This window comes from Dermochelys coriacea, chromosome 1 (genome assembly GCF_009764565.3).
Source record: "Dermochelys coriacea isolate rDerCor1 chromosome 1, rDerCor1.pri.v4, whole genome shotgun sequence".
NCBI classification, from domain to species: Eukaryota; Metazoa; Chordata; order Testudines; family Dermochelyidae; genus Dermochelys; species Dermochelys coriacea.
This window is the reverse complement of record NC_050068.2, coordinates 108,441,843-108,467,043: the sequence shown is the minus strand read 5'-3', so window position 1 is coordinate 108,467,043 and position 25,201 is coordinate 108,441,843. Positions and strand designations below refer to the sequence as shown.

Below are 25,201 nucleotides of genomic sequence, written 5' to 3'. Positions count from 1 at the left end.
CGCAAAAAGAAAAGGAGTACTTGTGGCACCTTAGAGACTAACAAATTTATTAGAGCATAAGCTTTCGTGAGCTACAGCTCACTTCATTTGACCAAATGCATCGATGAAGTGAGCTGTAGCTCACGAAAGCTTATGCTCTAATAAATTTGTTAGTCTCTAAGGTGCCACAAGTACTCCTTTTCTTTTTGCGAATACAAACTAACACGGCTGCTACTCTGAAACCTTTTTGTTTTGGTGACATTTCCTGTGGGAGGAAAATCTATTTTCTGACCAGGTCTACTTAAATAACCTTCAGAAGGCCAGAAACAAAATCAGTAGTAGGAGCTGAGATTAGAACCTAGGTGTTCCTGTCTATCCAGGTTCTCATACAGTACCAATCACCATTCTTAGCCGAGTGCCTTTATAGTTCCCTAAGCCTTGGTCAGACATACCTCTCTCTAACTTATCGTACACACCTAGTGGGATATTACTTATTCTAGGGCGAATTCTGCATTCGGTTGTTGTTGTTACTTCTTGGTACTTCCTGCAATGCACGTATATTCTCTGTAATTTTATTCTTTCAAAGGGCTGTTATTTTAGTTTTTTGACTGGTCTTTGCATTTCATAATTTTATTTCTCTCTTATGCTTAAATTTAATTCTTTGATTAATGAGTTCTAAAATGCCTAACCTATCCTGTCTGGGTTAATTATCCCTATGGTAACTTTTAAAAAAAATAAATATTATATCTAGATATTTTGTTTCTACTGGTGGCGCATATCCACACATTACCTCGATATTGATACACATAACAAAATTCATTCTGCACATAGATGGAAAAAATTAGAGGGAACATTGGTCTTAAGGATGAATAATTTTCAATTTGAAAGCTGGGACAAACCAAAAACATCATGAAATGTCAAGTTGCTTAAAAATAGCTTTTGTTTGTTGAAAATAAAAGTAATCTTCACTTTACTACTTAGTATTTTTGATTGACAGTCTAATTCTCCCTTTTTGTGCAGGTCAGTGATTTTGTCAGATCAGTTACTTATCATTGTTCCTGAAAGGCCTATTACCTACTCCTCATCCTCTTTCTCGCTGACAATGACTTAATGGGCCCACCTAAGTGCATAAACTCTAGCTGACATTTTTATTCTTAGCTCAAACGTCTTTTTTGTTTGGAGGGTCTATTTTCTTTACAACATAAAGTGGATCATATCTTCTGCTGTCAGGTACAATTTGTCACTTGGAGCATAGTCACTCAAAACTCCACGTACTAATCTGGTTGGAGAGAAACTGTTGCCCCAACCCTTCATGTAACTTCAATTGGCCTCCATGATGAGGGAGAGAGCAGTTTTCCCCACACATTTCTCCTCCCTGCTTCTATGGGAAGGGTCAGTGCGTTTGGATTTTTAGCAAACCTGAACCTAAACCTGAACAACTTAGCCAATAGGTGGGAGCCCAGCTTAATGTAACTGTGTGTGATACTGTCAGCAAATGTTGAAAAGGACAAATACCATGAGGAAGGAATATCCAATCCATAAACTGCGCCACCCTTCAGGGCAGTGTGGAATAGAAACATCTTGACTATGGACAGCAATTGCAACAGCTGGGGCTTCACAGACGGAACAACGACTGATATATGGTCTAATTTCTTCTTCTGCCACAGGCATCATTGGAAGAGGTGCTGTGGTTGAGAGCCAGTAGGATTTATCATTTCGGCTTGCATAATAACAGACATCCCCAGGGTTACAGTAGAGGAAAGGCATGGTACTAAAATGAGCCAAACAGGATCCAGCCAACCCTGTAAAAAATAAACCATCACATATCTTTAGCATGTGCACGTTCAAGTAAGAATTTATTTTTAGCTTATTGCGCATACCTGCATAATTCAGTAACATTTATATTTTTGTTCCACTCAAACTTCAATAATGATCTGGAGAAACCACCTCCAGAGGAAGATGAAAGAAAGATATTTAGTTCCAATCTGCTGTCATTTCTAGGCATCCTAGCCTAATATGCACCGAAGCCCACATATTCAGAAATGGTCTATAATTTTGTGTGCCTTTAGCTTTGAGTGGGAAAATCAGATTGAAAGTGTCAAATGTTGAGATATTAAAGAGCCACGTACATACCAAGATCCTGGTTATGTGCTTTTTCCTGTCCTTCAAAATACAGTAGACTGTAGCCACTCCAGAGTTTGTTCATACCAACTGGGCACATTGGCTCTTGCTCAGACTGGCTATGCTTCACAAGAAGGTACCCAATGTTAACACTGCGACCTGGCATACCTGGTAGCCCAGGGTTACCTGGACGGCCTGGTTCACCTTGGGGAAAAATGGAAAGAGACAACAAACAGTAACTGGGGGATAGCCATTTTAGACTTGATTCTGATCAAGAGGGTGGAATTGGCAGTGAATCTGAAGATGGAAGGCAATTTGGGTGACAGTGATCGTGAAATGCTAGGATTTCATGATTCCAAGGAAAGGAAGGAGTGAGGGCAGCAGAATAAGGACAGTGCACTTCAAAAAAGCAGAGCTGGTCAGTAAGGTCCTGCAGAAAGAAAAATCTAAGGAGGAATTCAGGAAAGCTGGCAGTTCCTCAAGGAGACAATATTAAAGGTGCAAACTATTCCAATGCAGAAGAAAGATTGGAAGAATAGTAAGGGGCCAATATGGCTCCCTCTGGAGCTCTTTAATGATCTGAAAATCAAAAATGAATCATCCAAAAATGGTCAAATTGATAAGGAAGAGCACAAAAGAACAGCCCAAGTATGTAGGGACAAAATCAGACATCTAAGGCACAAAATGTGTAACATCTGGCAAGGGTTATAAAAGGGAATGAGAAAAGATTCCTTATACATTAAGATCAAGAGAAAGACAAAGGGAAGTGTAGGTCCTCTACTTAGCAGGGAAGGAGAGCTAATAACTGATGACACGAAGGCGGCTAAGGAGCCTCAATGCATATTTTGATTAAAAATAAAAAGGTTAATGATGACCTGAAGCAATCTCTGCACCCTTAGCTATTATCTTTGAGAACTCCAGGAGGATGGGAGAGGTCCCAGAAGATGGAGAAGGGTAAACACAGTACCTATATTTAAAAAGGGGAACAAGGAGGACCTGGGGAATTATAGATCAGTTAATCTAACTTCAATATCTGGAAAGATACCGGAGCAAATTATTAAACAATCAGTTTGTAAACACTGAGAGGATAATAGGGTTATAAAAAATAGTCAGCTAATCTACATACTGGGATGGGACCTGTTCAACATTTAATTTTATTGCATGATATTTATCTTCTCTCTATGGAAAGCTAATGTAGTCAATCAGCTACACTTTTAGGACTGATCCAATTCTGCTGAAGTCCCTGAGTGTGTTGGATTGGGCTCTCTAGATTTTAAGTGGAGAATGTGATTCAATACTAGAGCTGAGCAAATAATTCACAAATAATTATCTGATGACTTTAGCCTCTTTCTGCTCATGCAATATGGGCAAGCAGTGATTTTCTTTTAAAATTTATTCTTCATCTAAAATTACCTGCCAGTTTTTTTGGGTGACTTTTTTAACACTATAAAGTGATTGACTGTGAACAATTCTCTGCAAATATTCAATATTTGACATTCTTATTTGGGTTGTACTGATTTGTAATGTTCAGCTAATTCATATGGTAAAGTTTCTGGTTCCTAACTGGATGCGCACCCAACCACTTGTACCACAACTGCTCATCTATTTACCTTACGTAGGAATTTGAAATTCTATTTTCATGAACGTTCCTGTTTGTAAAACCTTATTGTTGGCGTGTTTACTGAAGGCCAGAACAGAAGACGCACAAGCATTAAAACAAATTAATTTAAAAATCTGAGTGAATGGTCATGGAAAACACGTGCACTGAGATCTAGTTACAACACTTAGTTTTAAAGACTGTTTAAAGCTATTTCCATGAAAACTATTAATCAGCAAAACCTAGTAAGAGCATTGGTATTTGATGTAAGTGGAAGTCAGAAGAGTTGCTTCAGAAGGGTTGACAATTGTACAATGATAAAGTGCTAATAACAGAAGATTAATAGAATGAAGCGGGGAAAAGAAAAAAAATAATAATGCAACATCACTTACCCTCAAAGCCTACCAGACCTGGAAAACCTGATGGTCCTTGATCTCCTCTAAAACCTGGAAGAGCTGACATGCCACCTCGTCCTTGGAATCCTGGCTTACCTGGTGGGCCTCTAAAACCTTAAAACCATCAAGTTCAACATGATCAGACAGATTTTATTTTATTTTTTTAAGTACAGAAAGTAAGATACTCAACGTGAAGTTCTGTTCTGAAAAGTTACCATATAAGCCTAGCATCTACGTACTCAACAGATCTGGTTATTATAAACATGCGTGTTCGGTCAGACCTGCAAAGTTTGTCACCGAAACTAAAAGCAAGATCCTATGATGCTTGCCCAGACGAAGTTCCTCACTGACTTTTTAATGAGGAATTTTGCCTGAGAAAGGACTGCAAGATTGGGCCCCATAATTCTATTATTTTTCATGCCTGTTACCACTGCAGATCCCATATAAACTATAGGAGAAGAATGGAATTTAGCTCAATGTATCTCACCAACAGAACTGTTGTTTGAAATTCGAGGTCAGATTTTGCCCTCAATGACATTTGTATACCTCAGCTCATGGAGTCAGTTTGGATTGATCTAAGATGACAATCGGGACCAGTGGGTGGTTCACGGTTGTCATAGAGACCTGCAGTTAAGTTGTAGTTGGTTAAGATGTGCATGCTGCACAGCTTCATTTTGATTGCTCAGGATTTATTTTTGCAGGGGTGGCAGTGAGAAAATTTTCCTTGTGACTTCAGTTACATTTAGAATTAGTGAGAAATAATAATAGGTAGGGAACCCCACAGCACTACTTTTACAGAAGCCCTATTCTGAACAGCACTGCACTTCAAGTGTGAATGCACAATTCTTACCTGGATCACCTGGTGGACCGTGGGGCCCCATCTCACCAAGTATGCCTTGGGGACCTATATTTCCACGTGGGCCTGCTGCACCCTGGTGAGTGACCAGCTTAGGGGGGACTGCAGGCAGCCCAGGAGAACCTGGAGGTCCTTGAAAACCTGCATTATAAAAAGAAAAAGTGAACTCATTTTCAGACAAAACAACTCCCTTCCCTTGGTGTGCTCTGTCACTCAACGAAGTACTAAGGTTGGACATTTTAGTTGACTATTAATATGAGAGATGTACCATGAGCCATAAAGTTCAGCTGCAGATCTGGGTTTGCAATTTCCAAGGTTTGGGGAGTAGGAGGTCACTTGGCATCCTGGAAGGTGGGGAAATCATTCCAGGCCTCAGGGATTGTGTTAAAACAGGCAAAAATACATGAGTGGAAGGAGACAAAGGGAGAAAGAAGGCAGAAGAGTGGATAGAGTGTAGCTTGTGATATCCAAAGTTGTGCAGTGCCCTAAAAAACTAGAACGAGATATAGCACTATCTATTTTTGTAGGCTTTTAGGGAAGAGGGAGGGTTGGTATTAGTGAGGCGCAGGATTTTTTACATTTCCAAATATCTTTTCTGTTGGTCTACTCTGGTGGGCTGAGTAAGGGTTAGTGCTGGAGTTGTTATAGTTTGTATGTGGTTGGCATTTTAAAGGTTTTTGAAACCTAAAGTTTGGAGTTGGCCTTTTTCATTTATATACACATTAAAATCAATTTTAGATGGGACCCAAACTTCACAACTGGCCTGAAGTTAATTCAGGAATGCAGCCATGGGGTCAGTTTGAAGGCAGGTGTGGTGGCTGCTGAGCAGGTAAGTTTTATTTGTTTATTGATGGAAAATATAGCACCTGAAGGCTCTTACTCACCAGTAGGTCCTCTGTCCCCCTTGGGTCCAGTGGGCCCTGTGTCACCAAAAGCTCCCACTAAGCCAAGAGTACCCATGAGACCTTGTGCGCCTTTATGCCCTTTAATGCAAAATGACACATTTGAATTATTGTATCTATGCACAGATAATATAAATGGTCACTTCTAACATATACTGTAGCAACAAATAACCATTTCTTTTAAAAAAGGGTTCATTTTTTGCCAGCTGTACCTTTTGGTCCAGGGTACCCTGAAATTCCAGTTCTCCCTGGTGGTCCAGGGTCACCTCTAGTTCCTTTTTGACCATCTTCTCCAAGCACACCTATTTGACCATCTTCTCCTTTGCTTCCTGCTGGAGCTAAAATTCCAGGTCTGCCCCGTGGTCCTGGATAGCCTGTGAGAGCACATATTAAATTGGAATCTGTGTTGAAAGGCAGGACCGACAACATGGACATGGGGGGAAATTAACAGTGTCACCTCATGGTGGAGCATGGGTCCCTTGCCAGGTTTCAATCACTGAGCCTGGGGTGGGGAGAGGGGTAATGCCCAGGGGACCCAAGAGACATAAGAACATAAGAATGGCCATACTGGGTCAGACCAAAGGTCTACCTAGCTCAATATCCTGTCTTCTGACAGTGGCCAATGCCATGTGCCCCAGATGAAATGAACAGAACAGGTAATCATCAAGTGATCCATTCCCTGTTGCCTATTCCCAGCTTCTGGAAAACAGAGGCTAAGGACACCATCCCTGCCTATTCTGCAGCCCTGATGTTAGATTAAGACATCCTACACTATGGAAGGAATTAGTTACCTTAGGCCTTCAAGTCAAAGTTTCTTAAGTAGGGTTCATGGGAAGGGAACCAATAAGGGCCCCTTCATAGTATTTGTTTTTCCTGGCTTTTACTACTTAACAGCTCAGGTGCACAGGTCTAGAAAAGCCCTAAAACTTGGATTCAGGAAAAGTATTAATGGAGGAGGAAATGCTGATGCAGAACTTGACAAAGGCAGTTTGTAATGTGTCTTCACTATGTGACAAGGAGTCCGTGGAGGGTTTGCTATAGCTGTCATCAGTAGAGTACAACCACAGTTCTTCCTATGAAACTACTACTTGTCTAGTGGAGTATGACTTTTACAGAAGGGAGCTTTTTGCTTTGAAAGTAGGCAGCTTCTCAGATGCAACTGACTATGCAAGGGGATGAGGTGGAAAGAATTAATTTAGCCTGAAGGGATGGTAGCTACTTAATTTTCCTATTTGTTGAATTCCTTTAAAGTAATGCTTTGGGATTCTTCTAACATCTTTCCAGCAGCTGGTGTAGTCCATCAATGTTTAAGAGCTTTAAAAGAAAGAACCACGAGGCTTGATGTCAAAATAAAGTCTATCTGAATACAGACTACTTCTTTTACAGCTTTTATTTATTTTTTAATAAAAAGTGTCTTTTGTAAGCGCTTGCAACTTCCCATCCTGGAAGGAGGAAGGGAAAAAATATCCCTATGTTCAAACAATGGAGGGAAAATGATAATTACTTTTAAAGCTTAAGGATGGTATTTTCAAAAGCACCCAGCATTGATAAAACTCCCCTAGATTTCAGTGGAAGAAGGACTAGGCCAGTGGCAAGAGAATTTGAAAATCCCACCCTAAAGCTTTGTCTTGAGTAGACAGTAGACAAATCAGCCAAAATTTTCAAACCTCATTTTCAGAGGTGCAGAGCTTCCACTGAAGTTAGAATGGAAATAGGGCCCAGATTTTTAAAAGGTATTTGGTGTTGTGCTCAGCACTAAAATGCCTAGCAGTTGGAGCCTAAATCTGATTTTCAAAAGTGACTTAAGCACTTCAGAGCCAAAATCCCATTGAGCAATCAGGAAGCAGTTAAACCAATAACACAGGGAGAGGGTAAAAAGAAGGAAGATCTGACCACTCAGCACAAAATTGAGATGTTAAGAACAAAATGAAGGAACCAAAGAATATGAAGAGAAGAAATTCTTTAATTGCCTATAACCTAATGCTAGGAGTCTGGCTAACAACCAAGATAAATTGAAATTGCTCATTTAGGAGAATATTTCAATCTAGCTGGTATTACTGAAATCTGGTGAGAGGATTGACACAACTGAAATGTTAAAAATCAGTGGTTATAACCTAGGCAGGAAGAAACGAGTGGGCAAAAGGGGAGGGGGAGTGCCATTCTATTTAAAAATGGCATTCCCTGTTTCTGATTGACTGATAACTCAGAAGAAAATGATCTTGGATGCTTATGGAGCAACTAACAGATAAAGCATAAGATGGTGTATTAGTTGGTGCCTCTTATAGCCAAAACACACTAGGTAGTAGGATGACTGCCTCCTTACACATTATCTCTAATGTGTAGAGGAAAAGAACGCTGTGTGATCATGGGGGATTTCAATCTGAATGACATATACCAGATGTCTCAAGCTGACAGTACTAAAACACCCTTAGAATGTCAAAACATTTTAGATGACAATTTCATAACTCAATAAGTGTGGCAGCCAACATGGCGGAATTCTTTATCAGATTTTCTTCTAAAGAGGAACTGATCACAGAACTAAAAAATTAATGGTAGTTTGGGTACAAGTGATCACGACTTGATTACGCTGGTTATGTGCAAGCAGAATAAAGTCACTTTAAGAGGGCCAGTTTCACAAAGCTGAAAACAATTATGAGTCAAAACAGCTGGGAGGAAGAATTTAATCAGAAAAACATGAATTATAATTGGGAATCATTTAAGAATACCTTACTAGTTGCCAAATAAGTCACAATCTCACAATGGTGGAAGAAGGCAGTGCTGGTTTGAAAAATGGACATGGTTTAGAGGAGAAGTGAATGCTGCTATAAAAAGTAATGTGTGTGTGTGTGTGTGTGTGTGTGTGTGTGTGTGTGTGTGTGTAATTGATAAGGAAAGCAAAGGGATACAAGGAGAGATCTATGGACAGCGGCGTTAACAATAAGGAATATTAAAGTAAGGAATTTAAAAAAAAATATTAACAGCAAAAAGAATCCTGATAATGATATTGGTCAATTACTAGATGGAAATGGTAGACTCATCAATATGGAAGAAGTGTTCAATAAATATTTATGTTCTGTATTTGGGGAAAAGATACACAATATAATATCATATGGTGATAACTCCCCATTTCACTAGAATCTCTGAAGTATGCTGAACAGACGGTACTAAAGTTAGACCTTTTAAAATCAGCAAGTCCAGATAACTTGCATCCAAGAGTGTTAAAAGAGCTGGCATTGTAGTTTTCTGGACTGGTAATGTTGCTTTTCAATAAATCTTGGAGTACTAGGGAAGTTCCAGAAGGTTTGGAGAAAGCTAATGGTGTGGCAATTTTTAAAAAGGATAAACAGGATGACCTGGGTAATTATGGGCTGTCAGACTGACATCAATCCCAGGCAAGATAATGGAGTGGCTGATATAGACTCAGTTAATAAAGAATTAAAGGAGGGTAATGTACTTAATGCAAATCAGCATGAGTTTATGGAAAATAGATCCTGTCAAACTAATCTGATATCTCCTTTTGTTGAGATTACAAGACTGGTTGATAAAGGTTACAATATTGACTTAATATACTTAGACTTCTGTAAGGCGTTTGACTTGGTACTGCATTACATTTTGATTAAAAAAACTAGAATGATATAAAATTAACATGGCACACATTAAATGGATTAAAACCTGGCTAACTGATAGGTCTCAAAATGTAACTGTGAATGGGGAATCGCCATTGAGTGGTTCTGTTTCCAGTGGGGTCTTGCAGTTTTAGCATGACCTCGAAGAAAACAAAATCATCACTAATGAAATTTTCAGATGACACAAAGTGAGGGAGTAAATAATGAAGACAAGTAACTGATTCAGAACATTCTCAACTGCTTGGTAAACTGGGTGCAAACAAACAATCTGCATTTTAATATGGCTACATATAAATATTTACATCTAAGAACAACGCATGTACAGGACTTTATCTTGGGAAGCAGTGACTCGAAAAAGATTGGGGGGGGTCATGGTGGATAATCAGCTGAACATGAGCTCCCAATGTGATGCCATGACCAAAAGAGTTAATGTGATCCTGAGATGCATAAACAGGGGAATCTCAACTAGGAGTAGAGAGGTTATTTTACCTCTGTATTTGGCACTGGTGTGAATGCTACAGGAATACTGTGTCCAGTGCTTGTGCCCACAATTCAAGAAGGTTGTTGATAAACTGGCGAGGGTTCAAAGAAGACCCACGAGAATGATGAAAGCATGCCTTATAGTGATAGACTGAAGGAGCTAAGTCTACTTAGCTTATTGAAGAGACGGTTAAGGGGTGACTTGATTACAGTCTATAAGAATCTACATGGGGAACATATATTTAATAATGAGCTCTTAAATCTGGCAGAGAAAGGTATAACAAGATCCCATGGCTGGAATTTGAAGCTAGACAAATTCAGACTGGAAATAAGGCATACATTTTTGACAGTGAGGGTAATTAACTACTGGAACAATTTACTAAGGGTCATGGTAGATTCCCCATCACTGACAATTTTTAAATTAAGATTGGATGTTTTTCTACAAAATATGCTCTAGAAATTATTTTGGGGAAGTTCTATGGCCTCCATTTATAGGAGGTCAGACTAGAGGGTTCCTTTTGGTCTTGGAATCTATGATGTTGGATAGGATTTTAGCTCTTAAGTGCCGAAATCCCTTTGGAAAATGAGATTTAGGCTCCTTATCCATTAGTGTTGCATTGCTAAGTGCACCAACGCCTAAATACCTTCAAAAATCTGGGCCTATGTGCCTAACTCAGGCACTCCAGTTTGAACTGTTGGAGTACTCTAAGGGCTGGTCTTCACTACTGCGATAATTCAGGGTAAGTTACGCTACTTCAGTTACGTGAATAACGTACCTGAAGTCGACGCAGCTAGATCCACTTACCTTGGTGTCTTCACTTCTTCACTGTGCTGTGTCGATGGGAGACACTCTCCCACCGATTTCCCTTACGCTTCTCGGGAAGGTAGAGTACACAAATTGATGGGAGAGCGTTCTCCCATCGATCTTACATGTCTTCACCAGACTCGCTATATCAACACTGCTGCATTGATCGCAGCAGTGCCCATTTAGCCAGAAGTGTAGATGTGCCTAAATAACAAAGTAGAAGCCTTGCAATCACTGGAGGAGCTGCTAAATATCCCAGTAGAGTCATTGCACCATGGTTTATTCTAGTCCTCCTTGTGTATGTGAGAGAGGTGGGTCATGGACCACCAGCTGCAATTTTTGTAGAGTGGAAAAGTGAATATGTTTTCACAATACAAACTTGACAGCCCAAATAACTTAGTAGTTCAATTCAATACACTCACTTAAGTTTTGTGAGCAATTGTAAGTGATTTTTTCTTCACTGGTTTAAGTTAGCTTGTCACAGACTTGCAAGCCTCAGGGATATTAAATTTAAAAAAATGTAAATGAATTAGTGCTTCTGAAAGTTGCTAGTCAATCCTGGAGCATTAAATCTATTTATCTGCAAACCAAGCCCACCACTATAATTCAACAGTAACCTGTACAGACCACCTCTGTGGGTGTGTGTGGAAGGATCGTTTTATCTCCATTTTATATCTCACGAGTTTTTTTCAAAATTAGGGTCCTGATTTGGAAAGCACCTGGGATGCTTTAATTAATTAGAGCTAATATAAATAACACTGACAAACATTGCTAAACATGGGTGTTTAAATATTCGCTCTTCATCTGCTAATGCACACATGGCATATATTACCTGGCACTCCATCTAGACCTGGAGAACCCACATCACCAGGTATTCCTGATATGTTTGAAACTCCAGGAAAGCCTGGAATTCCATCAGACCCTAGGTCACCAGTTGGGCCTCGTTCCCCTGCAAAGAAAGTAAAGACATAATTAATACTGCAGAAAAAGAGCACAAATTACCAGATGAACCAGACCTTGAACTCTGTGATTTTCAGAGGTGTGGAGTAGTCCCATTAACTTCAGATAAAAGTGTGGGTGCTCAGTATGACACTATAAAAAAGAAGATTGTCTGCACTATTGTTGTCACCAATGTTACAAAACTGTGAAATCTTGTACAAAGCATGCCTTGCAAGATATCAGTGGAAAAGTTATAATTTGCTAAGTATTATTATCCTGTTGAAACGTGTGCATCACCATTGTATGAGAAGTTATGACATTTTACTGTATGCTTGTTACTAAACGTGTTCTGGGGTAACACCAATAAAACAGATTTACATCAAGACTAGCCAGCCACGGTGTTGATGGGCCATTCGGGAGAATCAGCTCTTCCAGTGGGATCTTCCTGAGGACAACAGAGGCCCAGTGATTGAGCAGGGCATGTAGAACATGTGATGCATAGTTCGATGTTTGAGCCAGTATTTTTCCATGCCCATGGACTGGCGGTATAAATTGGAGATGGTGACATTACTTCCTTGCCTCATTCCTGCTCCACATCTCTGTACTGTGATTTCTAACAAAGGGAGCTTTGAACAATGGACTTAAGACCCCAATAATTGGGATGGACCGGAGAGACTTATTGCAAGCTAGCAGATTTAACATCACTGCTGTTATCCTGATCTACAGACTCTGAAATCAACTGTAATTTCCACCTTAATTGAATTGGCTCGTTAGCACTGACCCCCCGCACTTGGTAAGGCAACTCCCATTTTTTCACATACTGTGTATTTATACCTCCCTACTGTATGTTCCACTCCATGCATCTGATGAAGTGGGTTTTAGCCCATGAAAGCTTATGCCCAAATAAATTTGTTAGTCTCTAAGATGCCACAAGGACTCCTCGTTATTTTTGCTGATACAGACTAATACAGCTACCACTCTGAAACCTGTAATGATATGATTCACTTTAACCTTTTAATAACTCTTCTCTTTTTTATATTAATAAATATTTAGTTTTTAGTTTACTAAAGGATTGACTACCAGCGTGGTTTTGGGGTAAGATCTGAAGTATACTCTGACCTGGGGTGAGCGGCTGGCTCTCTGGAGCTGAAAGAACCTAATGATTTCTGGTTTTAATCATCATTGAAAACAGACGTCTGTTTTTTTCTGGGTGTTGCATGATGGGCTAGAGGGCCTGATGGGGACTGTCTGTGGCTTTATAATAACTAATATCGTATTTTGGAAGTACACATCTGTTTCTGGCCTGGTGAAGTCTTATGATAGAGTACACCACCAGACTGGGGCATAAGCCCTGTATTCTGGCAGTCTGACCTGAAATTGGCATTTTTAGCTGTGTCCCATACCAGGCAGTGTGACACTCAGCACCCTGAAAATGAGGGTAGATAGATACGATAGATACAACTTTGTTTTTACCAGTTCCAAAGCAAGTATAGACAGTTAGTTATTTTTTACCATACTGGATGCTAATAACCTTGTATGTGCCAGGTGCTCTATTATATAAATATTGTTCCAAGCTAGTAAGTACTTGTTTAATGTTTAAAATGTTTAAAAATTTTATTCCATTGGTGTAAATGCCACTGATGGGAAAATCATCATGTTTAAGGGGCGCTCAGATCACATTTTCAAGCTTTTTTCTGCAACCAGGAGAGCTAGAAACATTTTATGTGCCTATATTGATTTAATTCAACAGGGTTGTGATAAGAACAAACAGAAAGGCAATACTATGGCTCTCCAGATAAGAACATCCTGGCCTACACTTGAAAAGTCAACGGGAAAAGCTATTAGCTTTAAGGATCCTACAGCCTAACTCCGATGATGCAATCCTTGTTTTGCCAGAGTGGAAGCTTAGAAATCAAATGGACACCCTCACCAGGAACGGTCAATTGTGAAGAGTTGTCCAGGGCGGGTGTCAGAAAAGGAGACTAGGCCTTCCACTGAACTGGGGAATGAATTAGCTAAGCTTTAGGGTGGCAGTTCTCAACCTGTGGCCAAATTAGCACAAAGCTTCACCCCAGCTGTGTGCTAAAGGCCCCCGGGGAGCATGGGGTCTGAGTTCCTGGCTGCCCGGCGTGGCAGGGGTCCAGGGCTGCCGACCGGCCCTGCAGAGGGTCCGGACTCCAAGGGCTTCCCCACGGCATCAGGGTCTGGGCTGCCACCCGGCTGCCTTACCACACAGACAGGTCCAGGGTCTGGGCTGCTGTCTGGCCCTACACAGCAGAGTCTGTGGTCCCTGCTGCCTAGCCCCCCGCTCAGGGCTCCACTCTGCAGAGAGGTCTCTGGACATGTGGGGAGGTTTTGGGGGAGGGAGCGCTGTGGTTCTCAACCTGCAGCCATGTGTCCCACAATGATAAATAGGTTGAGAACCACTGCTTTAGGGAAATGCAAGCGTGAATGTAGACTGGTTTATTATTTTAAGACCGGTTTTCTTTGAAATGCTGCTGTTCTAAATTAATATTACTTTGCTTTAAGCAGGCTATCAGGTCCCTGGATACCTCTCTCATAGCTCCTGGAGGGAAACAAACTGCAGGTGCTGAACCCAAGTCAGGCTTGTGGAAGCAATCATGATTAGCACCTGGGCTCGTAGCACAGGGCCCAGACTAAGAGTGGAGAATTGCGTGATTCCACCACAGAAGAGAGGAGCAGTTTGAGGTTCAAGACCTGAGGGACGCGCTCAAAGAGACCAAGAGTGGTCAGAGGTCCAGGTAGCCAAGTAACTGTGACACTGAGGCTTTAAGGAAAACACAAGATATCACAAGACTCACAATAAAAATCACAAGAGTTGGCAATATTGGAACCTTCTACATCAGGGGTGGCCAATCTGAGCCTGAGAGGGAGCCAGAATTTACTAATGTACATTGCCAAAGAGCTGCAGTAATACATCAGCAGTCCCCCAGGGCTCCCCCATCCATTGCTCCCAGCGGCTCCTGCTCACCAGCAGCCCCACGATCAGCTCCTCCCCCTCCCTCCCCACACCTCCCGATCAGCTGTTTCCTGACGTGTAGGACTCTCGGGGGGGGGAGGGGGAGGAGCGAAGGCACGGCAGGCTCAGGGAAGGGGGTGGGAAGGGGTGGAGTGGGGGCAGGGCCTGTGGCAGAGCCGGGGTTGAGCAGTGAGCATCCCCCCCCCGCCGGCATACTAGAAAGTTGGCGCCTGTAGCTCCAGCCCTGGAGTTTTTGTCTATACAAGGAGCTGCATATTAACTTCTGAAGAGCTGCATGTGGCTCCGGATTCAGAGGTTGGCCACCCCTGCTCTAGATAGTGTAGCAATAGCTCTATGAACATCATACTTCTGTATCAGCTTGAAGACCCTGTGTGAGGCTTGGAAATGACAAATAATGAAAAACTCTAATTTTCAATACAGTTAATACTTGGCATAGATTGAGAACTGCTAACCCCACTAGCAGCAGGGCCATAGCTGAGTGAAATGGCTGTAGATTTCTTATAAACAGCTGTAACTTAAATTGCATTGTGTGAGAATGTATGCTAGCACACTTGCTATGCTCCAATGTAGAATAATAAAAAATAGAACACCCTAAACACTGACCTGGATTGCCTCTCTCGCCTTTCTGGCCTGGTGGTCCTCTGGTGCCTTCAATAGTGCTTGGTTTGCCTGCTTCCCCTTTGTCACCATAAATACCTGGGAAACCTTCAGTCCCATATGCATCCGGACCTGTTTTGGAGTTAGTAAGAGTAAACTGCCAAATATCTCAGGATTTCATAAAGCTGCTATACTACTGAAAACTGTATTAAAATAACATTAATACTGATTTAAACCTGCCAAAAGGAAAGGGATTATGATTTAAAGATTTGTCCCTAATCACCCAATTTTGATTAGGTTGCACCATTTAAGATATATTACTTTTTGCCAAATATCCACAGAAATTCCATCAGAGCCTACTGTTCACATGCTAAATTTCAGATGACTACATTAAGAAATCATATTACAAACCCGTCCCAAATGGAATTTATAATGGAATAGCCAAGATAACCTGGTGCCTTTATAAAGGACAGAATAAGATTGTCACACATACCTGGGGAACCTGGCAAGCCCTTACTGCCTGGCAAGCCATCCAATCCACTGATTCCTCGGAACCCAGGTAAACCTGTTAAACATTTTATTCGTGATTATCTTATACATAGGTTCAATGAGGAGTTAAGATTCTTTGGTTGGTAGAAAACTGATGCGTTTGATGGAAAAATATAGCTTCCTGTTCCAACGGTAGCCACAAAAGAATTGTATTATGATTTGAATTTATGCACAAGTGTATATGCTTATTACAAACCTACACTCAACTGTGTATTTTCCTTTGTTGGCAAATATATCTATTTTTCTGGATATGATTATCCAGTAAAATCATAGCCTTATTTTTAAGAAGCATCTCCAATCTAACTGGTAAAAGTTACACCAAGAACCAACAAAAACAAAAGAAAACAAACCTGCCATTAATTATCTTCTTACTACCCTAGCTTTGATAGGATTCATCTTTATACCTTTTTGTAGCCCCTAAAGCAAGATAACAGCAAGGTGGCCACACATCCTTCAAGTTCTGTAAAAAGAATCTCGAGTTAAAAAAAAAATCACTGTGTGGGATTTTAAAAATCAATTTAAAAAATGCCTAAAGCTTGCTGCTGTTTGAAATGGGGCATTTTCTGCCCCATGCCTGGATACTAAAACTTACATGCTTTAATTTATTAAGGGGGCAATCCTTGGTCTGGTAATTAAGAAAGTTCACCATTTTATTTAAAAATATTATTTATATCTTGACAACAAAGCTCTCAGTGTATAAGTCATTTACTTTCCAAACTGTGTATTCAGTATCAGTGACCTCTACTGCATCTGATGATTATGTAAGATAAATTGCTCACTATCTAATGCACTGTATGAAATAATATTACTCTCTGCTACATTTGAAAGAGTTGCTCACATTGTTGAAAATTAATTTGTTTTGCAAACATCATGAGAAATTAAAACAGTTTCTGTAAATTGGGTTCTTGACATATAAAAAAACTTCCCCTACAGTCAATGTGAGAATGCAAGGATCCTTATAATGCAAGAAAAAAGTCAAATCATACAAGTCCACATTTATGCATCTGAGCTTTATAGGAAACCAGCATTTATTGGAAAGAGAGGTAGAGCTCTGAAATGCCTATGATCCTCTTTCTTCCTCACCCCAAAATGCACAATAATGAAATACTTAGAGTAAAATGACTTAATTAAAATAGTTTTATAACCTGCTTTTCCTGCTAAACCAGGCCATCCACGACTTCCTTTTTCACCTTGAAATCCAGGAATACCTGGGTCTCCCTGTGATCCTGGTGGTCCAACCAGCCCTGGGAAGCCTATAGGAAAAACACATCATTAATTCTGGGTGTCCATGAAATTGATCTTATTGTATACCATAAAACATTGACTGTGCTACCTTCAGTCTTTCAGATAGCCAGCATGGGCAGCCGTATGGATAAACAACAAAGCCCCCTACAACAAAATTATGAAATAAAGAGCTAGTGTGAAGTATGCTATGGGGGAAGAAACACACACATCCCTTTCCCCACCTTCCCCCCCAAAAGAGCAGTATGAGACAGCAAAAAATGCATTGTTTTACTATAATTGCAAACTTCATGCTTCACCTGAGAAATGCAGACATAGACAGTGGTGGATTTCTATTGTTATTAGAAAAACAATTTGAATATTTTAGCCTAATTGCTGTGCCACCTTGGGCAAGTCATTTCCCTTCTTTGTGCCTCTGTTTCCCCTTTCACTCTGTCTGCCTGGTCTGTTCAGACTAAGCTCTCTTTGAGGCAGGGACTGTCTCTCACTACATATTTGTACAGTACCCAGCACAATGGGGCCCCGATCTTGGTTGGGGCTTCTAGGCAATATATTACTAATAAATATATGGAGCAACATTTTTTCCATGTTCACCTAATGATAACAGATTTCTCAAGTTGCCAAATTTGGATCCAGAGCAGAATCTGACCACTATCTGCCTTGTATAGTTAGCCAAAAGAACTGGTTCAAAATACTGTGGCTGAAGGTCCCTTGGGTATTTTGCTGTCTCATTTAAACTAGAGGGAAGGGGAAATATTAGAATGCTCCCTTCCTTGGGAATCATCCAAATACTCTCATTCCTTCTTGTACACTGAACACCATTGCACTGTGACTGTATTACTGTAAACAGGCACATCATCTTAATTAGTTTAATTAATGAAAGCTCACCTAAAAAATTTAATATGAATTTTTTTGGGTAAATTTTTCTTTTGAAAATTTTCACATTTTTAAAAAACTGTTTTTGACCAGCTTATTGAGTGGTCAAAATTTTTTAAAAATTTGAAATTTCAGTTAAAAGCATTTGAATAAAACGGATTTTTTTATGCACTTTTCAAACCAACTCTACTCCTAATCTTAGGATTGCTGCATAGTTAAGACAGAATGTAAGAAATATTTCACCTTTTTGCCCTTTTAAACCAGGAAAACCTTGGGTGCCTTTTAGGCCTTCAATGCCAGTAAAACCAGAATCACCTCCTTCACCTTTATCTCCTCTGGTTCCTTTCACACCTGCAACACCAGAAATGTTAATAGATTCCCTAAGCAATCACCATATATATGCCTAGAATATTTGAATAATTATCAGGAATAATTGAATTTGAAGTTGCCTATTTAATGAGGCAGGATTCCTAAGAAAGCCCTTGCCTCATTGCATAAAGAGCCCACTGGGAACTTACATTGGCATAGCTCAGTGGTTCTCAAACTTTTGTACTGGTGACACCTTTCACATACCAAGCCTCTGAGTGTGACCCCCACTTATAAATGAAAAACACTTTTTAATATATTTAACACCATTATAAATGCTGGAGGCAAAGTGGGGTTTGGGGTGGAGGCTGACCGCTCGCAATCCCCCATGTAATAATCTCGCAACCCCCTCAGGGGTCCTGACCCCCAGTTGAGAACCCATGGCATAGCTACATCTCTCAGGGGTGTGTGGCAGTCTATATACTGCATTCACCCATTTTACAAGACTATGTTAAATTTGTACAAAGCATACTGTGTATGGTATCATTTGAAAATTCACGATTTGCTAACCATTGTCCTGATAAAGTATGTGTGGTAACACTGTATGTAAAGATACAAGATTCCACTATATAACATTACCAAGACATGGGGCTGAGCAAGGGGCGGGGCGATCCTGACCGAAAGAGATTCAGTCAGTAAGCGTGCTGGACCATGTGGTGAGAGACCCCTTTGCTTTGTATTCACTTTGCTTATTAAGTTAGATGTTAGTTGCATTTTACCTTTTAGTTCCTTGTAAGCGATTCTGATTTATATGTCTCCTTACTTATAGTCACTTTAAATCTATCATTCCGTAGTTAATAAATGTATTTCCTTGTTTTATCTAAACCAGGACTGAAGTGTTTGGATTGAAGTGTTTGAGATTGTCTGGATTGAAGTTTGGATTGAAGTGTTTGAGATTGGATTGAAGTGTTTGAGAAACTCCCTTTGAGATAGAAAATGATATGCACAAATCTTGTTATCAATAAATGACGGACTTTGTATCAGCTTGTATTGTCCAGGAGGGTGCTGGGCAGTACAAGATGCCTTTCTGGAGGAAAGTCTGGAACTGGGAGTTTGCTGGTGTTGATGTTCAGTGTAATTTATGGGTGGCTTGCTATCACACTCACACAGTATTGCTGGGAGCACAGGTGGCTGCTTCCAATTATCCAAGGGATGCTCAACCCCTTCTCAGCCCCAGGCCCTGCCCTGCGGTTCCCTCAAGCACCCACCCTGTCCTGCTTCTTCTCGCCCCCGCTCCTCCCCGCCTCTTTCTGCCCCCTCCAAGTGTGCCCCATCCCCCTCCCTCCCAGCACCTCCTGCACACTGTGGAAGGCTGATCGTGGTGGTGGGCGGGAAGCACTGGGAGGGAGGGGGAGGAGTTGATCGGCAGGGCTGCCGGCGGGTAGGAGGCACCGGGGGGAATGGGCGGAGCTTGGCTGCCGATGGGTACTAAGCACCCACTAATTTTTTTCCCCACAGGTGCTCCAGCCCTGCAGCACCCATGGAGTCTGCACCTATGGCTGGGAGTGATTTACATGCTGGATGCTGTGTGTGAGCAGACCAGGAGTGGCTGTTCTCACAGCAAAGCAGTGTAAAAGACACTCCAAGTTGGAGAACTGAGGGAACACAGCTGTTGATCAGTCCAGATTGTACCCTGGGTAATGTCAGTGAGAAAAATTCACACCCACTAAGAGACTAGCTATGCCTACCTAACCCCTAGTATAGACAGAGTTAGGTCTTCAGACGAATTCTTCTGTTGACTAACAAGCTACTGCCCCTCAGGGAGGTGGATTTCCTACCCCAATGGGAGAAACCATCCCATTGGTGTAGGTCAGGGGTCAGCAACCTATGGCATGCAAATTTTTAATGGCACGCTGCCGTCTGCCGGACCTCAGCAGACAGCAGCATGCTATTAAAATTCCTGCCTGGACCAGCCCACTCTTTTCCGCCCCCCGCTCTCTCCTTGCAGGGCAGGCAAGCTTCCCCCTCCCCCCCTTCCCCCAGCATGCTGGGTTCCTGCCCCTCCTTCTCTCCCTCCCTGCAGCAATCAGCTGACAGCCCGCGGAACCGCAGCACGCTCTCTGCTCCAAGGACCTTGGGAGGGAGGTGGAATCAGGGCATATCCCCTCCAGCCCCCTGCCATGAGCCGCTCAGGGCAGGGGGCTGGGAGCACCCCCACAATCTCAGCCCACACCCCCAGCCCTCTGCCCTGACCCCTCCTCACACACACTCAGCCCTCTGCCCTCACCCCTGCACCCCCACACATCCCAACCCTGTGCCCTGACCCCTGGACCCCCCCCACAACCCCAGCCCTGACTCCGGCACCCCCACACACCCCCAGCACCGAGCACCAAACGGGAGCTCCTGCACACACACACACACACACACACACACACCCCCCACACTCCCACCTGCACCTCTCACACCAAATGGGAGCTGCCCAGGTAAGCACTCCACACCCAAACCTCCTGCCCCAATCCTGAGCCCCCTCCCTCATTCTAGCTCCTGGCCAGACCCTGCACCCCAACCTGCTCCTTCACCTCCACCCCTAATCTCAGCGCACCCCCACTCTCATCTCAGTGCAGAGGGAGGAGGAGAATGGCTAGAACCAGGGAGAAGACAAGTACTCTATGTGGACGGGCAGGGAGCCACTGCCGGTCTGGGGTCCCAGCCACCGAATCCACTCAGCCCACTGCCGGTCTGGAGTTCTGGCTGCCAGCTGGGGTCCCGGCCGCAGGCCCCACTTAGCCCGCTGCCGGCCTAGGTGAACGGAACTCCAGGCCGGCAACTAGCTGAGTGGGCCGGCAGTGTAAGATCAGCATTTTAATTTAATTTTAAATAAAGCTTCTTAAACATTTTGAAAACCTTCTTTACATACGACAATAGTTTAGTTATATAATATATAGACTTATAGAGAGAGACCTTCTAAAAAACGTTAAAATGTACTATTGGGACACAAAACCTTAAATTAAAGTGAATAAATGAAGACTCAGAAGTGGGGTGCCAAAAGGTTGCCAACCCCTGGTGTAGGTAGTATCTATGCTGAAGGGTTACAGTTGTGCAGTTGCACTGCTAGAGCTGCTCTGCTATAGTGTTTCAAGTGAAGACAAACCCTCAGTGGGCTTGCTCAGCCTGGGAAAATGATTCATGTTGTAAAATGTGTTAGATGACACATGTCAATTAACATGTTTTTAAACACTGCGTAGTATCTAGTGAAGACAATGACAGTGCTGTTTAAAAATCCTGGTCAACCCTGGTTTTAAAACATCACTATTTTTCTCAGCTTAGACTAGTCCAAAGAAGAAGTAGGCTCAGCACTCTCCACCACCCACAATTTGGGCCAAATCACGATCCTACTAGAGTCCATGGCAAAAATGCCATTACAAAGCAGAACGTAATTTTTTAATTTAGTTGTATGCTGTTTGACTATACATATTGTCTAACTTTAGAGCAGCATATTCAAATTCTCAGCGAAGAGGTGATACTGCATATTTTCACCTCGATGTGGAAAATGTAACAAATGTATATCTCCAAGTACTGTGATAAGGGGACTGTGAGACAGATTCTGCAGTCACTGGAGGCACACAACACCCCTTTTCCAAGCAAAATGTCTACTGACTTCAGTGATAGTTCTGCGTGCACTAGGATTAAAAGCCAAATCCTGACTTTCTCTTACATGGAACTCTTGGGCTGTTTAACCACTTACTCCTCAGTACTCCAGTTTCACCCAGGCATTTACTGCAGTGGGACCTGTTGAATAGCTCAGCGTGCCGGGGAGTTCATACAAATGAGCTCCCCATCCATATGAGCAATCCTCCATGGATTGTAACATGTAGACATGTGAAAACAATATATAAAGAACAATTCTGATTGTCAATTAAATGAATACCCAATGATCCGGTTACACCAGCTTCTCCTTTCAGACCTGCACTTCCTGGTAAGTTTATAGTATCTCCTCGATCACCTGTTTCAAGCAGAAATAAAAGAAGGATGAGCCTGGATTTCAATTCTGAATACAAATTCAATTTATTAGAGTTTTGAAGAATCTGTAGCCTTCAGAGAAAAGTGCAAAACTCACTACTGTAGCTTAGCTGTGCCCCAACAACAACAGTGGAAATGAGAAAACAAACAACAAAAAAGGAGGAGGAGATGTGCAGAAAAAATCATGGCCTCTCTGAAAGAGGAAACTAAACAAGACTATATGGACTTGATCAAATGCACAACAGGCACTGGATCAACTGGACCACTGAAGTTTTTCCATTGACTCCAGTGTGGTCTGGATCAGACCCTATATGAAGGACTTCATACAATGCATATGAAGGTTTATGTATGAGATTAGTACAAATGGATCAATGGATGAGATAGAAGCAGACTCACCAGTTTGCCCAGCAGAGCCAGGTCTACCATAATCACCTCTGATTCCTTCAATACCCTTTTCACCCTATCATTGGTTAAAAATGGACAGTATTTAATCAGAATGAACTTTTACTCAGTCTTTAAAACAGCAGTGCTATTGAGACACTATAAAATGCCAAAATACTTACACTTCTGAGTTTCTTTAGCATTTTATAATTGATTCCTTTGGCTGAGGTAGCCAGACTACATCAATAATAACGATAGGTTGCATTTGTGAGCACTATTTCCTTTACAATTGGGAACATGAATTGTGTGATATAATTCAATTTCTTTGGGTAAAATCCTGCAGTCCTCACTCAGACAAACTCCCACTGAAGTCTAATGGAGAGTTTACTTAAGAAGGGACCATAAGATTTTGCCCTATACAACCAAGTGTAGTGGATGATTTTTCTTGCTATGCCCTTTGTGAGTGGAGCTCTCCCGAGTGTGACTTATTTTGTTGACAAAGTATGCACAGAAATTGCTGGTAAATGAGAGTTAGGGCTAGTCTACACTAGAATCACTACAGCAGCGCAGCTGTACAGATGCAGCTGTGCTGCTGTTGTGGTGCTAGTGCGGATGCTCTGTGCTGATGGGAGAGACCTCTCCCGTCAGCATAATTACTTCACCTTCCCGAGCGGCGGTAGCTGTGTCAACGGGAGAGCATCTCCTGCCAACATAGCGCTGTCTATACCAGCACTTAATATCAAAGTAAGCGCTAGTGTGTATAAGCCCTTAGTGTTGACCAGCCTACTTCTGTGGGAGAGATTGATTTGATTCTCTGACCTGGCCTCTTGCTCATGAAATTTGAGAGCAAGGTGGGGTTTTTTGGTGCTGGCACAATCAGCCCCTTAGGAAGGGCAAGCCTGAGGCAAGACAAACTTTTCCTAGCAGATTCAGTAGCAGAATTGAGAAGCCCCAAGGAGGATTTGGGTCCCACATCAGCAAAAAGGTGATGGGTGGACTTTGGATCATGTGGAGAAGAGGAGAAGGAGAAAATCATATTGGCATTCTCAGGACTCTGTCCAGAGGACAGTGGAGGCAGAGTGTGTTTTACAGAGATGACATTTCATACATTCAATTTTTATTGATTTCTGATATCTTTGTATTTCAATATTCCAACACAATTTTAATGGTGTATAAAACCCAGATTAGACAAGATTAATGATGGCCTTTTAGTTGAAAAAAAAATCCCAATGGACATTAACTTACCCTGATTCCAGTGGTTCCAGGGAAACCTCTTATGCCAGGAGGTCCAATTGTACCAGGATACCCCTGAACGCCTGTCACTCCTTTAATACCAGCGTCTCCTTTCTCACCTTCAATGTGACTAGTTGATCCAGGCAAACCTGGAACTCCTGGTTTGCCAGGTAAGCCTGGCATTCCTTTACTACCTGTAAGAAAACCAGTATGAAATGTAAGGGGAGGTTCACATGACAGGTAGTTCCATCCATGTAAAAACTTTCAGGTCAGCAGTATGTCTTTAGACAAAAAGATAGAGAGCCAGACAGTGCCAGGACTATACAAAGAGGCAGCACATTTTAAGGCCATAGATACATTAGATGTTTCTTACCAGATTAGCCTATAAAAAGGAAAATGTCAAAATCCCTTTGAAGACACAAGGTAAAATAATGACGACAGTGGAAAAGACTGCACAGAACAGAATTAAAGATTCCGGTCTTGCTCTAACTCCATTTAAGTCAGTGGGTCTGATTCTTGGCTCTCTCAGGGCTTGTCTATCTGGCAAGTTAATGTGTAGCAAGCTAGGGGATGAATCCACAGCATGCTAGCTCACTGCTCACTACTTCTCTGGATAGACAAGCCTTTAGACTGATAGTGCCATTGTAGCAATAGAGTTACAGTGAAAATCAAGCCCTCCGATTTCATTGCCAGCTCAGCTGTGTTGTGCTGTAGTACAACAGGAGGTGTTACATATTAAGAATATGGAGAGGAAAACTGAAAAGCTTCTAAACATCAGGACAATACTTAGTAACTGGTAATTAATCATGAATATTAAAATGATTGTTTTGCTGTTCTTACCTTTAAAGCCTAAACCTCCTTTTAGGCCAGTCTCTCCTACATCTCCTTTCTCACCTTTAACCTCAAACAGCATGCTTGATATGATCTTTGGTGGTTTTCCTGCTGGACCCTGGTCCCCACGGTCACCTAAAAATAATAAAGCCTAGTCAACTCTACTGTACTGAAAAATACAGAGAAATAAATTGAGACAAAAATCTCGATAGTCGGAGCCAGCATACTAAGAAAACTGTTTATAATATTAAATAAAAATACCCTAGACTAATGCAGCATGAAGGCAGCATACTCAATCACTAGAAGATATGAAAAATAAAACTTGAAGTTGAATGTACAAGCTTAACTCTGCCCCCTTTGTGCATATTCATTCTGTTGCAGTCCGATTACGTGAGCATAAACTATTTCTCAGGTAACATGGGAGAAACTTGGGTGCGCAAAGTCAGTCTAAGTAAGAATGGCCTA

At 41.7% G+C, this 25,201-nt stretch overlaps 1 protein-coding gene across 2 annotated transcripts in view; it reads right to left on the bottom strand.

The window, feature by feature from the left end:
• Nucleotides 1–25,201, bottom strand: part of COL4A2 (collagen type IV alpha 2 chain) — a 226,292-nt gene that overhangs the window by 5,074 nt on the left and 196,017 nt on the right. For both annotated transcript variants that reach the window (XM_038392087.2, XM_038392098.2), the window contains exons 33-47: nucleotides 24,746–24,871; nucleotides 23,918–24,099; nucleotides 22,688–22,751; nucleotides 22,200–22,274; nucleotides 18,209–18,316; nucleotides 16,993–17,100; nucleotides 15,792–15,863; nucleotides 15,305–15,430; nucleotides 11,594–11,710; nucleotides 6,063–6,224; nucleotides 5,833–5,931; nucleotides 4,943–5,089; nucleotides 4,090–4,206; nucleotides 2,113–2,304; nucleotides 1,495–1,781 (exon numbers count right to left, since the gene is read on the bottom strand). In XM_038392087.2, coding sequence (XP_038248015.1) covers nucleotides 1,495–1,781; nucleotides 2,113–2,304; nucleotides 4,090–4,206; nucleotides 4,943–5,089; nucleotides 5,833–5,931; nucleotides 6,063–6,224; nucleotides 11,594–11,710; nucleotides 15,305–15,430; nucleotides 15,792–15,863; nucleotides 16,993–17,100; nucleotides 18,209–18,316; nucleotides 22,200–22,274; nucleotides 22,688–22,751; nucleotides 23,918–24,099; nucleotides 24,746–24,871 — 1,982 coding nt within the window. The remainder of the gene's footprint in view (nucleotides 1–1,494; nucleotides 1,782–2,112; nucleotides 2,305–4,089; nucleotides 4,207–4,942; nucleotides 5,090–5,832; nucleotides 5,932–6,062; nucleotides 6,225–11,593; nucleotides 11,711–15,304; nucleotides 15,431–15,791; nucleotides 15,864–16,992; nucleotides 17,101–18,208; nucleotides 18,317–22,199; nucleotides 22,275–22,687; nucleotides 22,752–23,917; nucleotides 24,100–24,745; nucleotides 24,872–25,201) is intronic.